This window comes from Pteropus vampyrus, unplaced genomic scaffold, assembly GCF_000151845.1.
Source record: "Pteropus vampyrus isolate Shadow unplaced genomic scaffold, Pvam_2.0 Scaffold32, whole genome shotgun sequence".
Taxonomy (NCBI): domain Eukaryota; kingdom Metazoa; phylum Chordata; class Mammalia; order Chiroptera; family Pteropodidae; genus Pteropus; species Pteropus vampyrus.
The window spans coordinates 785,462-796,181 of record NW_011888813.1 but is presented as its reverse complement, the minus strand read 5'-3'; the positions used below and the strand labels follow the sequence as shown (position 1 = coordinate 796,181).

Genomic DNA, 10,720 nt, shown 5'->3' with positions numbered 1-10,720 from the left:
GAGCGTCTGTTCATGCACGTGTGTATGCACCAATAGATGTAGTTGAGATCAGGCAGAGCTGAGTTTGAACCTGAGCTTGGATGTCATAACCTTTGAGACCTCACGTATGTATGGCTGTGATGTTTAATCAGGGCTTTCTATGGCTTTTGTTCATTCGTTGTCTGGTCCAACCGGGCACCAGGGAGTGGAGAGGGTAGAGAGAGCTGGAAAGGAAAGTTCTCAGCACTCACTGGATACCAGCTCTTGCCCATCACAGTTCCAATCTTATAGGTAAGGATGTTCACAGACGATGTCCCCTGCCAGGGTCCCAGAGGTCAGATGCTGGCCGCCGCCAGGATTCAGACCCAGGCAGCCTGATTCTGGAGCAGGGTTTCTTAACTGCAGCTCTGTTCACATATTGGGCTGGATAATTCTTGTGAGAACTGTCCTATGCATTGTAGGATCTCTGACTCTACCCACTAGGTTCCAGTAGATAACCAGAGATGTCTCCAGACATTGCCAAATGTCTCTGGGTGAGAACCACTGCTTAACTAGCTGCCCAGGAGGCAGGGGCATCTAAATCAGCCAGAAAGGCTGCATGACCTTGAACTCCTGCTGCCTTAAGCCTGCCTGTCTCTGTGCCCCAGGGGCTGCAGACAGAGGAACCTCTGAGCAAAGTCACAGGGACAGTTAGGGCTCTGGGGGACATGTGAGTGGAAACTGCCAGGAATGCAACGTGTGGGGATGTTCCAGGCCTCCAGGCCTGGTCAGTGAGGGACTCGAGTGGTTCCATTACTCATCTGTCCATCCTCTGCCCACATGCCCTGGCTGTCTAGACCAGAGCACACTGTCTCAGCAAGGGACTCCCGGGCGAGGCTGGGATGGGGACATGGCTGCCATGGGACCAAGTGACTAGTGCAAGAGCCTTGGAGCCATTTATTTGGGGACCACAAAAGGAGAGATCAAAAAGGAGAGACAGCAGATTCTGAATCTCTTTTCCAACCCAACAAATGAGAATCAGAATGAGAAACTGGACCAAGTAAGCCCCTGACTTGTGAAGGGGATTCTCAGTGCTCTCACCTGTAGTGTTAGGCCATGATGGTTAAGAGCGTGGGCTCTTGGCCCAGGCTGCCTGGTTCAAATTCTGGCTCTACCACTAACTGTCTGTGTGACCTCAGGTACGTTACTTGACCTCTCTGTGTTTCAGTTTCCATTGTCAAAATGGGGATGACAGCTAGTACCTACATCTGAGGGTTGTTGTACGTATTAAATGAGTGATTAAGTATTGGCACACAGTGGAAATATTCAATAAAAAAAAATTCTGACAATCCTCCCAGGTAGGAATTATTATCCTAATTTTGCTGATCAAGTTGAATGAACTAGAAAGAGCAGAGCTGGGATTTGAACCCAAGCTGATCTGACTCTCCAGAACTCACATTTTTTCAGCCATACCATACTGCCCCAGTTATGAGATAGGGGTGGGGTCAAGGGTGGGGCAGGGTTCATAGGCTTCTGGCCCCTGAAGGTAGCTCTGGACTGTGCTCTTTCTGCCTTGGCACGGAGACCTGGGCAGTGGCTGCAGCCTGGAGGTGGGTGGACAGCACTGAGCCCCCTGTGCCCCACCGTCTGAGCAGATGAACCCTGGAGCAAGAGTCAGAAACAACCAGGATCTGCCTTTCGCTTACTATCTGTGCTGAAGGAAGGGTGGTCCTGGTGTGGACGCACAGGTACTGGCCGGTGGAGGGAATCAGCTGGCAGACCGAGAGCCATGTGAGCGGCCTGGAACAGGACAAGGGGCCAGGCACCAAGTGGGCAGGAGGAGAGAGGTAGCTGTGGTCAGAGGAGCATGCTGAGGGGAAGGCCCAGGCCTGCTGCCCACGCTGCTGGAGGGTTCCCAGGGCTTCCTGCCCTGACTTGTCTGTTCTCACAGCAGCCCTGGGGGATTCTGAGGCAGGTGGCCTGCAAACTGCACTTCGAAACCACTGCCTCAAACAACTGGCTTCCCTCTCTGGGCCTCACTTTCTTCATCTGTAAAATGAGGAGGTTGGACTGTGTTTCTTCCACGTGTAGAAACCTGATTTTAACTATTTTCTCATGCCTCATGTTGGCATCATTTGTTCAAGTGCTTTGTGGACACAGCCTCACTTAGCCTCTAAGGCATTAAAGCTGCCATGTTTGGATATACAGCCACAGGGTGAGTTTGTAATCTGATCAGACTCCTGGGCTCCTGAGTTCCCCCTGACCAGCCTTTTGGGGTCCACATGGGGCGAGCCCTAACCTCAGTCACACATCCCTCACCCTGTCTCTCCCTTAGGTCTCAGCCTCCCCAGATGCCAGCTCTCCCAGGGGAACAGAGGATACACCACTGCTCCCCAGAACCCGCCTCCGGCCAGGGCCAGGCCAACATGAGCGCTGGGCTCTCACCGAGCCAGCAGCTCTGACCCCAGAAAAGGCAGCCCCTCCTGGGATCCAGGAGGACACTCCCTTGCTGCTGGAGCTGCAGAAGCTGCCAGGATTGGCCAACACAGACTTGAGTTCCCCGAACCCCAATATCCAGGTGAGAGCTACAGAAGGGCTTTGGGCCCAGCAGACACCTGGAGACAAGCTGGGCTGAATGGCTCAGCTCTGAGGTCAGGGATCCCACCCCGTATTCCCTGGGGGCTGGGTCCTTATGGGGTTGGAGAAGTCCCCATGCTGTCCTGTGGAGTCGTGCGGACAGGAACTGCTCCTCCACTCTCAGGCTTCAGACCGTGAACAACTCACGGGACTCCTAGTCCATAGCAAGGGACAGACAGCACCAACCTGGCAGGGCCGTCTGAGGACCAAATGATCAGAGAGCACTTGAGCTGCAGGGGATTCTAGGAATATCGGGGGAGGCCTTGTGGAAAAGCCTGAAGATCTGATCCCTGCCCAGGCCCAACCCCGTACTAGAGAAGGGGTTGAGTGCTGAGTGGGCTGGTGGGGTGGGGGCTGCCCACCAGAGGGGCTCTATAGGAGAGAAACCTAGAGGGGCTGGTGGAATTCCAGTTTACCTATTCTGTTTCCAGCCCTAAATCCCTAATGGCAATAATTCTGCAGTCTTGTATCGAGTTCTACAGTTTGCAAAACACTTTCGCCAAAAGAGATCATGTAGAACATAACTAAAATTGTTTGAAAGTGTATGTTTATGTATGTGCATCTGTATCTACCTGGGAAGTTAATCACCAAAATATTACACCCGTGGTGGAATATGGGTGATGTTCCTTTGCTTCTTTATATTTTGCTGTTTTTGTACCCCAGATTTTGTTCAGTGACCTCATATTACTTTGTAATAACCCCAGATGATGTTTTTAAATTCACTTTCACATAACAACTTCAGGTTTCTTATTTCCCGTCCACCATGTGGTGACAGGGAACCTCCCCCACCACCTTCCAGAGCTGCTGTGGGTATTTGCTGTCTGCTCTTGTTTTCTGGCCCTACAAGGAGTAAATGGAGGCCCGGGGCTCTTAGTGGCCCCTGAGGCTGAGCAGCTACAGGCTGGCACAGCCAGAATTCAAAGACAGCTTCCCTTTAAACTAGTGGGTCTCCACCCTGGTACATGTTAGAGCCACCGTGCCTGGCCCCACCTACAATCAGTTTAATCCTTGACTGAGGTGTGCTTCGGGGTTAGGAATCTCCAGGGGATTCTGATGCTCAGCCAGGTCTTAAGTTGTGACCCCAAGTACCCTGGGAGGCTGAAAACGTTGGCCAAGAGAATGAGCCGGTTTGGTGGAGGGGCTGGGTCTCTCTCTCCTGCCCTTGTCATCTCCCCTTGCCTTGGTGTCTAGCTCTGAGCCCTTCCTCACTGGCTTGCCTGGTGTCTGTCTCCCTGCAGGTAACAATCGAGGTGGTAGAGGACCCCCAGGCCGAGGTGGAAATGGACCTGTTGGCCAAGCCCAGCAATCACTGGTCCCAGGGTGCCCCCACCTGGCTGCCTGCCAAGGAGCTCTTCTGGCCCCTCTTCTGGGGCTACCTGGAGGGTGAGGAGGCAGGGACCAGTCTCAAGGGCAGAGTCCCAGGGGAAGAGGAGGAGGAGGTGGAGGAGGAGGAGGAGGAGGACTACCCTGAAGAGCATGGCGAGAGTGAAGACCAGGAGGGCAACGATGAGGACGAGGAGGATGAGGAGCCTGGGTTCAGTGGGAACACAGGCGGCTGGGAGCAGGGCTGGCTGGCCCCCAGGGACTGGGCCTTCAAGGAGTCGGACAGCTATGGTGAGCACCCTCATCGCTGCTGCCCCTCGGGATCCTGAGTGCCTGAGTGGAAATGGGGTGGAGAGAGGACTGAAAGCCTCCTGGGCAGGGGCAGCTGGAGGAAGGGGGGCCCAGGAGCTTAGTCTGTACAAATACCATCATCAGCTAAAGAGTAATGTCACCAGAGCTTGCAAATTTTTTTACCCCTAAACATTTGACCCTGACAACAGCCCTGAGATCCCTTAAGCAAGACAGACATTTGTCACTGTTATACATATTCATATCTATCAGTTTCCAACAAACTGGGAAATACTATAAATTCCACCACTCAAAACTGACCTCATTTGCATATTGTATTGCATACAGGGTTTGCATCCTGGCTTTGCCACTTACCAGCTGAGTGACCTTGGGCAAGTTACATAACCTCTCTGTGCTTCAGTTCCTTCCTCCATAAAGTGGAGAATGGCACAAGCTTTACTACATAGGATTGGGTGTAGAGGATATTAAGTCAGTTAATACATTTAAAGTGCCAGCATAGAGTAAACAAGGTACTGGCTATTTTTATGAAGAAGCAACATAATGTCTACAGCCATGCCACCCTGAACAAGCCCAGTCCTGTCTGATCTCAGAAGCTAAGTAGGGTCGGGCCTGGTTAGTACTTGGATGGGAGACCAATCTAGGAAGACCAGATTGAAGACTGTAGACGTAGAAAATAAAAATAAAAAATAAGGGATTGTAAGCTGACAAGGTCCTTGCAATCTGTGAGGTCAACCAAGGGTTGTCTCACCTACAAAATAAATAAATAAAAATAAAAATAAAAAATAATAATAATAAAAAAGAAACAACATAATAATACAATCTGTTCAGAAAATATCACCCAAAGCCTGCCAGACCCCCTGACAGCCATTTTTATTTTTGCATAGCAGTTCGGGGTTTTCCGTGGGCAAGGGGGCAGACCATTTGATATGTATATGCAGCCATTCTCCCCAGAGTCCTGCTGTTTTGTTACTGGACAGAGGTGTCTGTGATGAAGAGTAAGTCGTAGCAGGCTTTTCCCAATTCGCCATAATCATAAACTAACAGGCAGAATTTTCATGATTTTCAGTTCTCTTCCATTAATTTTCCTTAAACTCTTGGTACCAGTCTGCTCAGGCCTGCCTGGGAAGTGAGGAGAGTACCTAACTGGCTGTGTCAATATTTTGTGGGGTTCCACAGAGAGCCCTGGGTCTCAGGCCCTGCACAGACAGATGGCCGTGGGTACAGCCTTGGTGTATTTCAGGTCCCTTACCAGGATGGTCCCTAACATGGGCAGCAGGAACATTCTTTAATACTCCCAGTGTCAGGGAAGTATTATCATCTTGGATTTTGATCGACATAAAAACTACAGCTCAGAGATGGAGAGGGACTTTCCCAAGGTCACACTGACAGTGGTCAGGTGGCCTCCAGCCCAGATATTTTTTCCTCGTCATTGCTGTGTTGGCATATAGCCGGTGGCTGGGAGGTGTGCTGTCTCTATAGGGCCACCTCCTACATTTGCACAGGTGTTCACTGAACAAGAGTACCCAGCTCAGGGGACGAGCAGGGACTGAAATCCAGCCACTGCTCTGTCTACTAGGCGAGGAGCCCTGGCACTGGCTGCATCCTCCTGAGGAAGGAGTGCCTTTTGCTAATTTGTGCCAATGCACCCTGTGGGCTGTGCTCACTCACCCCTGGCTCCCTGCCTTGACCCAGACTATGAGCTTCAAGAGGAGTGGAGCCCCTGGTCTCCTTGCAGTGCGAGCTGCGGCAGCGGCAGCCAGCAGAGGACTCGGCCCTGTGGCTACGCCTGCACTGCCACCGAGTCCAGTGCCTGCGACCTGTCCCCCTGTCCTGGTGAGATGAGCAGCAGCTCCTGCATAAGAAGTGGCTTATGCTCTGGGCTTGGTCCCCTGGGAATGTGGGCATGTGAACCTTGTACGAGGAGTGGACTTGGGAGAAGGGAGGCAAGAAGCTCACAGACATAGTGTTCCTGCCTCGTCCCAGGCCCACCCCAGATGCTATGGGCACCGAGAGCCGAGTGAGGGCTGGGCTTCCCATCAGGCGCACAGAGGTGCCCTGGGGCACCACCGGCCTGGCCTCCTCTCTTCCCAAAGGCGCCAAGGACGAGGACCCCTTGGGCTTTCCCAGTGAGGGGTGGCAGCCCCTAGGCCACAATGCTATGGACATGCTCAGCCCAGGTCAGTGGGGGCTAGGTCCTGCCCCGGGGATGTGGGGAAGAACCCCTCTCGGGAGAGTAGAGCATCACTGCAGGGCAGGAATCTTGCCTCCATCCATTGAGGCAGAGAGTACATCTTCCAGCTGGAAGGTTAGCCTTCCCAGCAAAGGGGCCCTAGCACTTCTGAGCCCCGCTAGACAGGCCCATTGGCCTCTCCCAGGCTGATATTCTTGCTGGGAAGTTCTTGATGGGAGCCACAGAGCTTGAAGGTGGGGCATAGTCTCTCTGGCAGCAAGATGGGCTGGGGACATTCTGGCTTCAATTCCTAGGTCACCCTTGGAGACTCTTGGGCAGGTAGGCTCTGTCTGGGGAGAGGGTGCTGTCAGAAATGGGTCAGGGTTCAGAACTCCGGGACCACTCCTTCCAGTAGATTGGAGCAGTCTGTGCTTATATCAGTATACTCAGTGTCTGTGTCACTAGTCTTACCTGTACCTTGCAAGGAGGCAGGTGGCCGCCAAAGCACCCCCTTGCAGGTGAGCCTCATGCTCTACACCACAGAAGCTCATTGTGCACCTGGCCTGTGTACCAGAAGACGAAGGCCCAGTACCTGCCTTCAAGGAGCTCAGGTCTTATGAGGGAGAGACACATGATCAACTTGAGCGCTGCACTGCAGTGTGTCCAAAAGGTCAGGAGCAAAGAGGAAGGAGCAACTCGTTTTGTGTGGCAAGTGTCAGAAGCCACATTTCACAAGGTAGAGAGATGGGGGAGGGCAGCATCGACAGAGTAGACCCCGGGGGCCCAGAGTCACAGAGACTCACCCAAGGTCATATGGCCTGAGAAAGGCAGAGTTCAGAACAAGAATGAGCCAGTAGGTAAAATATTGAAACAGTTTCTTACCAATTGGTTAAAATTGCTCTTCCTGCCCTAACTACCCCAGCTCCTCCCCCACTAACTACCCCAGCTCCTCCCCCAGGATCCCAGGATCTTTCCCACCATCCAGCATCTACAGGAACAACACCTGGCACAGCAGAGGGCCTCCAGGCTCCTCCCGCAGCCCCTTGGCCCGTTTCTATTCTGAATCATGGCCTCTTGCTTTAGGTTGCCTGGGTGTTTTATGTGAGCCCCTGGCTGTCAGCAGTGGAGGTCAGGTCAGACTGCCCCCAGCTCTGGTATGGGTCCTTCCACTCCTGCCCCTCAGGCCCTACCAAGCCACACCTTTGCACCAGCTGGGTCCTGGGACTTCTTTCTCTATGCATTGGCCCTTGATCAGCCCCCACAAAGGCCTGACTGGTCAGCCCCTGCCCAACTTCTCTGCCCTCTGTAGATGTGGACAGCTGTGAGAAGTGGCTGAACTGCAAGAGCGACTTCCTAACCAAGTACCTGAGCCAGGTGCTGCAAGACCTGCCCAGCTGCCCGTGTGCATACCCGCTGGAGGCTGTGTACAGGGCCGTGAGCCTGCAGGACGAGCACCGGGGCCGCAGCTTCCAGTGGAAGGATGCCAGTGGCCCGAGAGAGCGCCTGGACGTCTACCAGCCCACGGCACGCTTCTGCCTTCGCTCCCTGCTGTCCGGGGAGAGCAGCACGCTGGCCGCCCAACACTGCTGCTATGACTCGGGCAGCCGGCTACTGACACGAGGCAAGGGCGCCGGAGCGCCTGACCTCATCAGCACGGACTTCTCACCCGAGCTGCACTTCAAGGTGGACACGCTGCCCTGGATCCTGTGTAAGGGGGACTGGAGCCGCTACCATGCTGTGCGGCCGCCCAACAATGGCCGGGCCTGCGCTGACAACCCTCCTGAGGAAGAGTACCTGGCCCAGCTGCAGGAGGCCAAGGAGTACTAGCGAGAGGGCTGCTGTGCTGGAGAACTTTCCTGGCAGGCCCCCTCACCCTGCCCACACTGGGCGAGCAAGGGCCCACCCTGTGAGGCCGGTCTGGTGCCACATGCTCTCTGCCTGGGAACCCGAGCCAGGTCAGCACCCAGGTTTCAGGTTGGGGTTGGAGAGAGGGTTGAAGGGTGTACGGGGCCCAGGGTGAGGGGAGGGAACTCAGCCCCATGGTCCCTGGGGGTGCAGTGGAGATCTGTGTCTGTGGCGGCCTCCCTCTCCTGCCTGCTGGGGGGTGCTGTCCCAGCCTGGCTACCCGTACTCCTCCCCCTCCTTGGAGCTGGGCTCTCCTGCCCTGGCCACACACACACACACACACACACACACACACCGCCACCACCACCACCACCACCGCCCCCCCCGCCGAGTCCCCGGACCTGTGGTGACTCACTCAGACCCCCAGCCCTGAGGGCTAGTCCTTTGTCTCAGCCACCCTGCAGGTGCCCTTCTTCAGGCTGTTAGCCCTGGGTGACCAGCCCTCCTTATCTCTGAGTGGTTGCACCTGGTCACCCTGCCCCACTGCCTGCTGAGAGCCACTGAGCAGGAGGGCTATCTTCAGCTCCAAGCTGCCTTTCAGTAGACACCGCCGCATCTAGGGCTGAAGGCCATCAGTGGACAGACAGGCTGAGGCCGCCGAGACAAGGCAGGCTCCACGTGGGGAAAGGATCACCCAGTTCAGGTCCCTTTCTTTGTCCAGCCTACCTCTGTTCTGTCCAGGTTGTAGAAATGTACAAAGCTGGGAGGTAGGGAAGTGGCAGCTTGTCGCAGCAGCCAGGCTTGGGGACGGGCTCAGGATCAGCTCAGGAGGATGTGTTGTGCTCCTGCAGTGTGCTGGTAAACTGGTTCTCTGGGAAGGGGGAGATGGGGGAAGCCCTGGTTTGTAGCGTTTGGATAATTTCTGTGGTGTAAGAACTCCTACCATGGCCCATTTCAGGCTCCCATGGTGATGCACTGAACGCACTGAGCTCAGAGTGGGAAAGAGATGCACATAATCAGCTGTCCCTGCCCACCTCGTGCCTCTTCCTGCCTCCCCTCAACCCTCAAACCACACTTCCTGGCCTGCTGTGGGGTTGAACCACTGAAGTCCACAAAAGCCTCCACAAGGTAGGGGACTTAGTCCTGGCCCCTAGACCACTGCCCTGAAGCTCTCTGGGATCCTTGGCAATAAAGCACTTTATTTTCCAGTTCTGTCTGGTAAAGTAGAGCAGGGGAGGGTCAGGAGCTTTTGCTTACAGACCAAGCAGAGCTCCCGGCTCCCACAGGTTGTGTTCGTGAATGCCTAACCCGGCTGGGCATTTAAAGGGCTGCCTGGAAGGCAGGAGCTCACTGGACCTCTGAAGTACATTCACTCGTAAGTTTTTGGTCAAAGAGATAAATTGCATTCACTCCAGAGGAAGTGGCCCCACTTCCCCAGGTAACTTGCTGCAAGGGGATCCAATGCAGAGTTGCCCAAAGGGACTGTACCAAACGATGACAGAGATGGGCCTGTACCCTGCTTTAGTTGCTACCCTTACCAGACACTCCACTATCACTTCTGGCATTTAGAGAAGGAAGAAAACATGTAAGAAAGTAGAATGAGACAAGGCGTGGCCACTCGGAGAAGCCTGGAGAGCCACGTTTCTGTTTAGCTTCACATCTAGAGGTAAGTTTATTAGTCTTGTCCTGGACCACAGTCCAGAATAATCAAAGGGTCAGAGGGGGCAAGATCTCAGGTCCCCAGAAGGAAGCCAAGTTTACTCCCTCTCATCTGGAAAATTCAACATAATTAGCATGGGCATGTTTTAATTATTTTTCAGCAGAACTTAAAAAATCCCAGAGTCTATTTTCACAGGAAACTGTGAATTCTCCTGTCTAGTATAATTTACCTTGACACTTAAACATGCTGTCTAAATATAAGCTATACCTAATAGTTGACTATTATGCAAACTGAATTTAGCCAGTCCCATTTTCAATCTTTAGTCTTAGTGACATGCTAAATTGCTACCATGTCAGGCTACAGATGAGAAAAACTAAAGAAAAAGGGCTGAACGGAGCCTTGAAGTGGTTGGGGAGTAGTTATAAAATGATGTTTATTCAAACTTTATGAAGGAGAGATGCTGCAGGTGGCTGCAGGCTTAGGGAACTTCTCTGCGTGAGGAGAAACTGTGAAAGGGAGGATTTTAGAAGCTGGCGAGCAAGTATCAGAGCCGTTAGGGGCCCGTGATATCAGAGGGCTCCTCCTCCCATTCTGGTCCAGTGTTAGTCATGATTAGCTGTTCTTCCTGTCCTAAACACCAGGAGCCACCCATGGCCATGCATTAAGTACCACCACCACCTGTTTCCAAGTTAGCTGCTCCAGCCACCAAGGTGGCCCAATTATCAGGTGGCCCAATTTCCCCGCTTTGGGTTACCTCATAAAAGGTCCTAATTTAGGCAAGGGTAGTCAAGTTGAATTCTTGCTAGGGTTTAAAACAA

General features: G+C 53.5%; 1 protein-coding gene across 1 annotated transcript; it reads left to right on the top strand.

The window, feature by feature from the left end:
- Window positions 1-482: 482 nt before the first annotated feature.
- Window positions 483-8,597, top strand: ISM2 (isthmin 2). The gene is made up of 6 exons (XM_011357145.2): window positions 483-512; window positions 2,294-2,536; window positions 3,834-4,209; window positions 5,920-6,060; window positions 6,321-6,404; window positions 7,707-8,597. Exons 1-6 carry the CDS (start codon window positions 483-485, stop codon window positions 8,222-8,224), a joined length of 1,392 nt encoding a protein of 463 aa, XP_011355447.1. The 3' UTR covers window positions 8,225-8,597.
- The last annotated feature ends 2,123 nt before the right edge of the window (window positions 8,598-10,720 follow it).

What these genes read in the sequence shown, in the direction of transcription:
- ISM2 (XM_011357145.2), top strand. Translation starts at nt 483, where the DNA reads ATGTCTCCAGACATTGCCAAATGTCTCTGG. An exon ending in CAAGGAGTCGGACAGCTATG is followed by an intron (nt 4,210 to 5,919) that starts GTGAGCACCCTC and finishes GCCTTGACCCAG; the next exon opens with ACTATGAGCTTCAAGAGGAG. An exon ending in CGACCTGTCCCCCTGTCCTG is followed by an intron (nt 6,061 to 6,320) that starts GTGAGATGAGCA and finishes CTCTTCCCAAAG; the next exon opens with GCGCCAAGGACGAGGACCCC.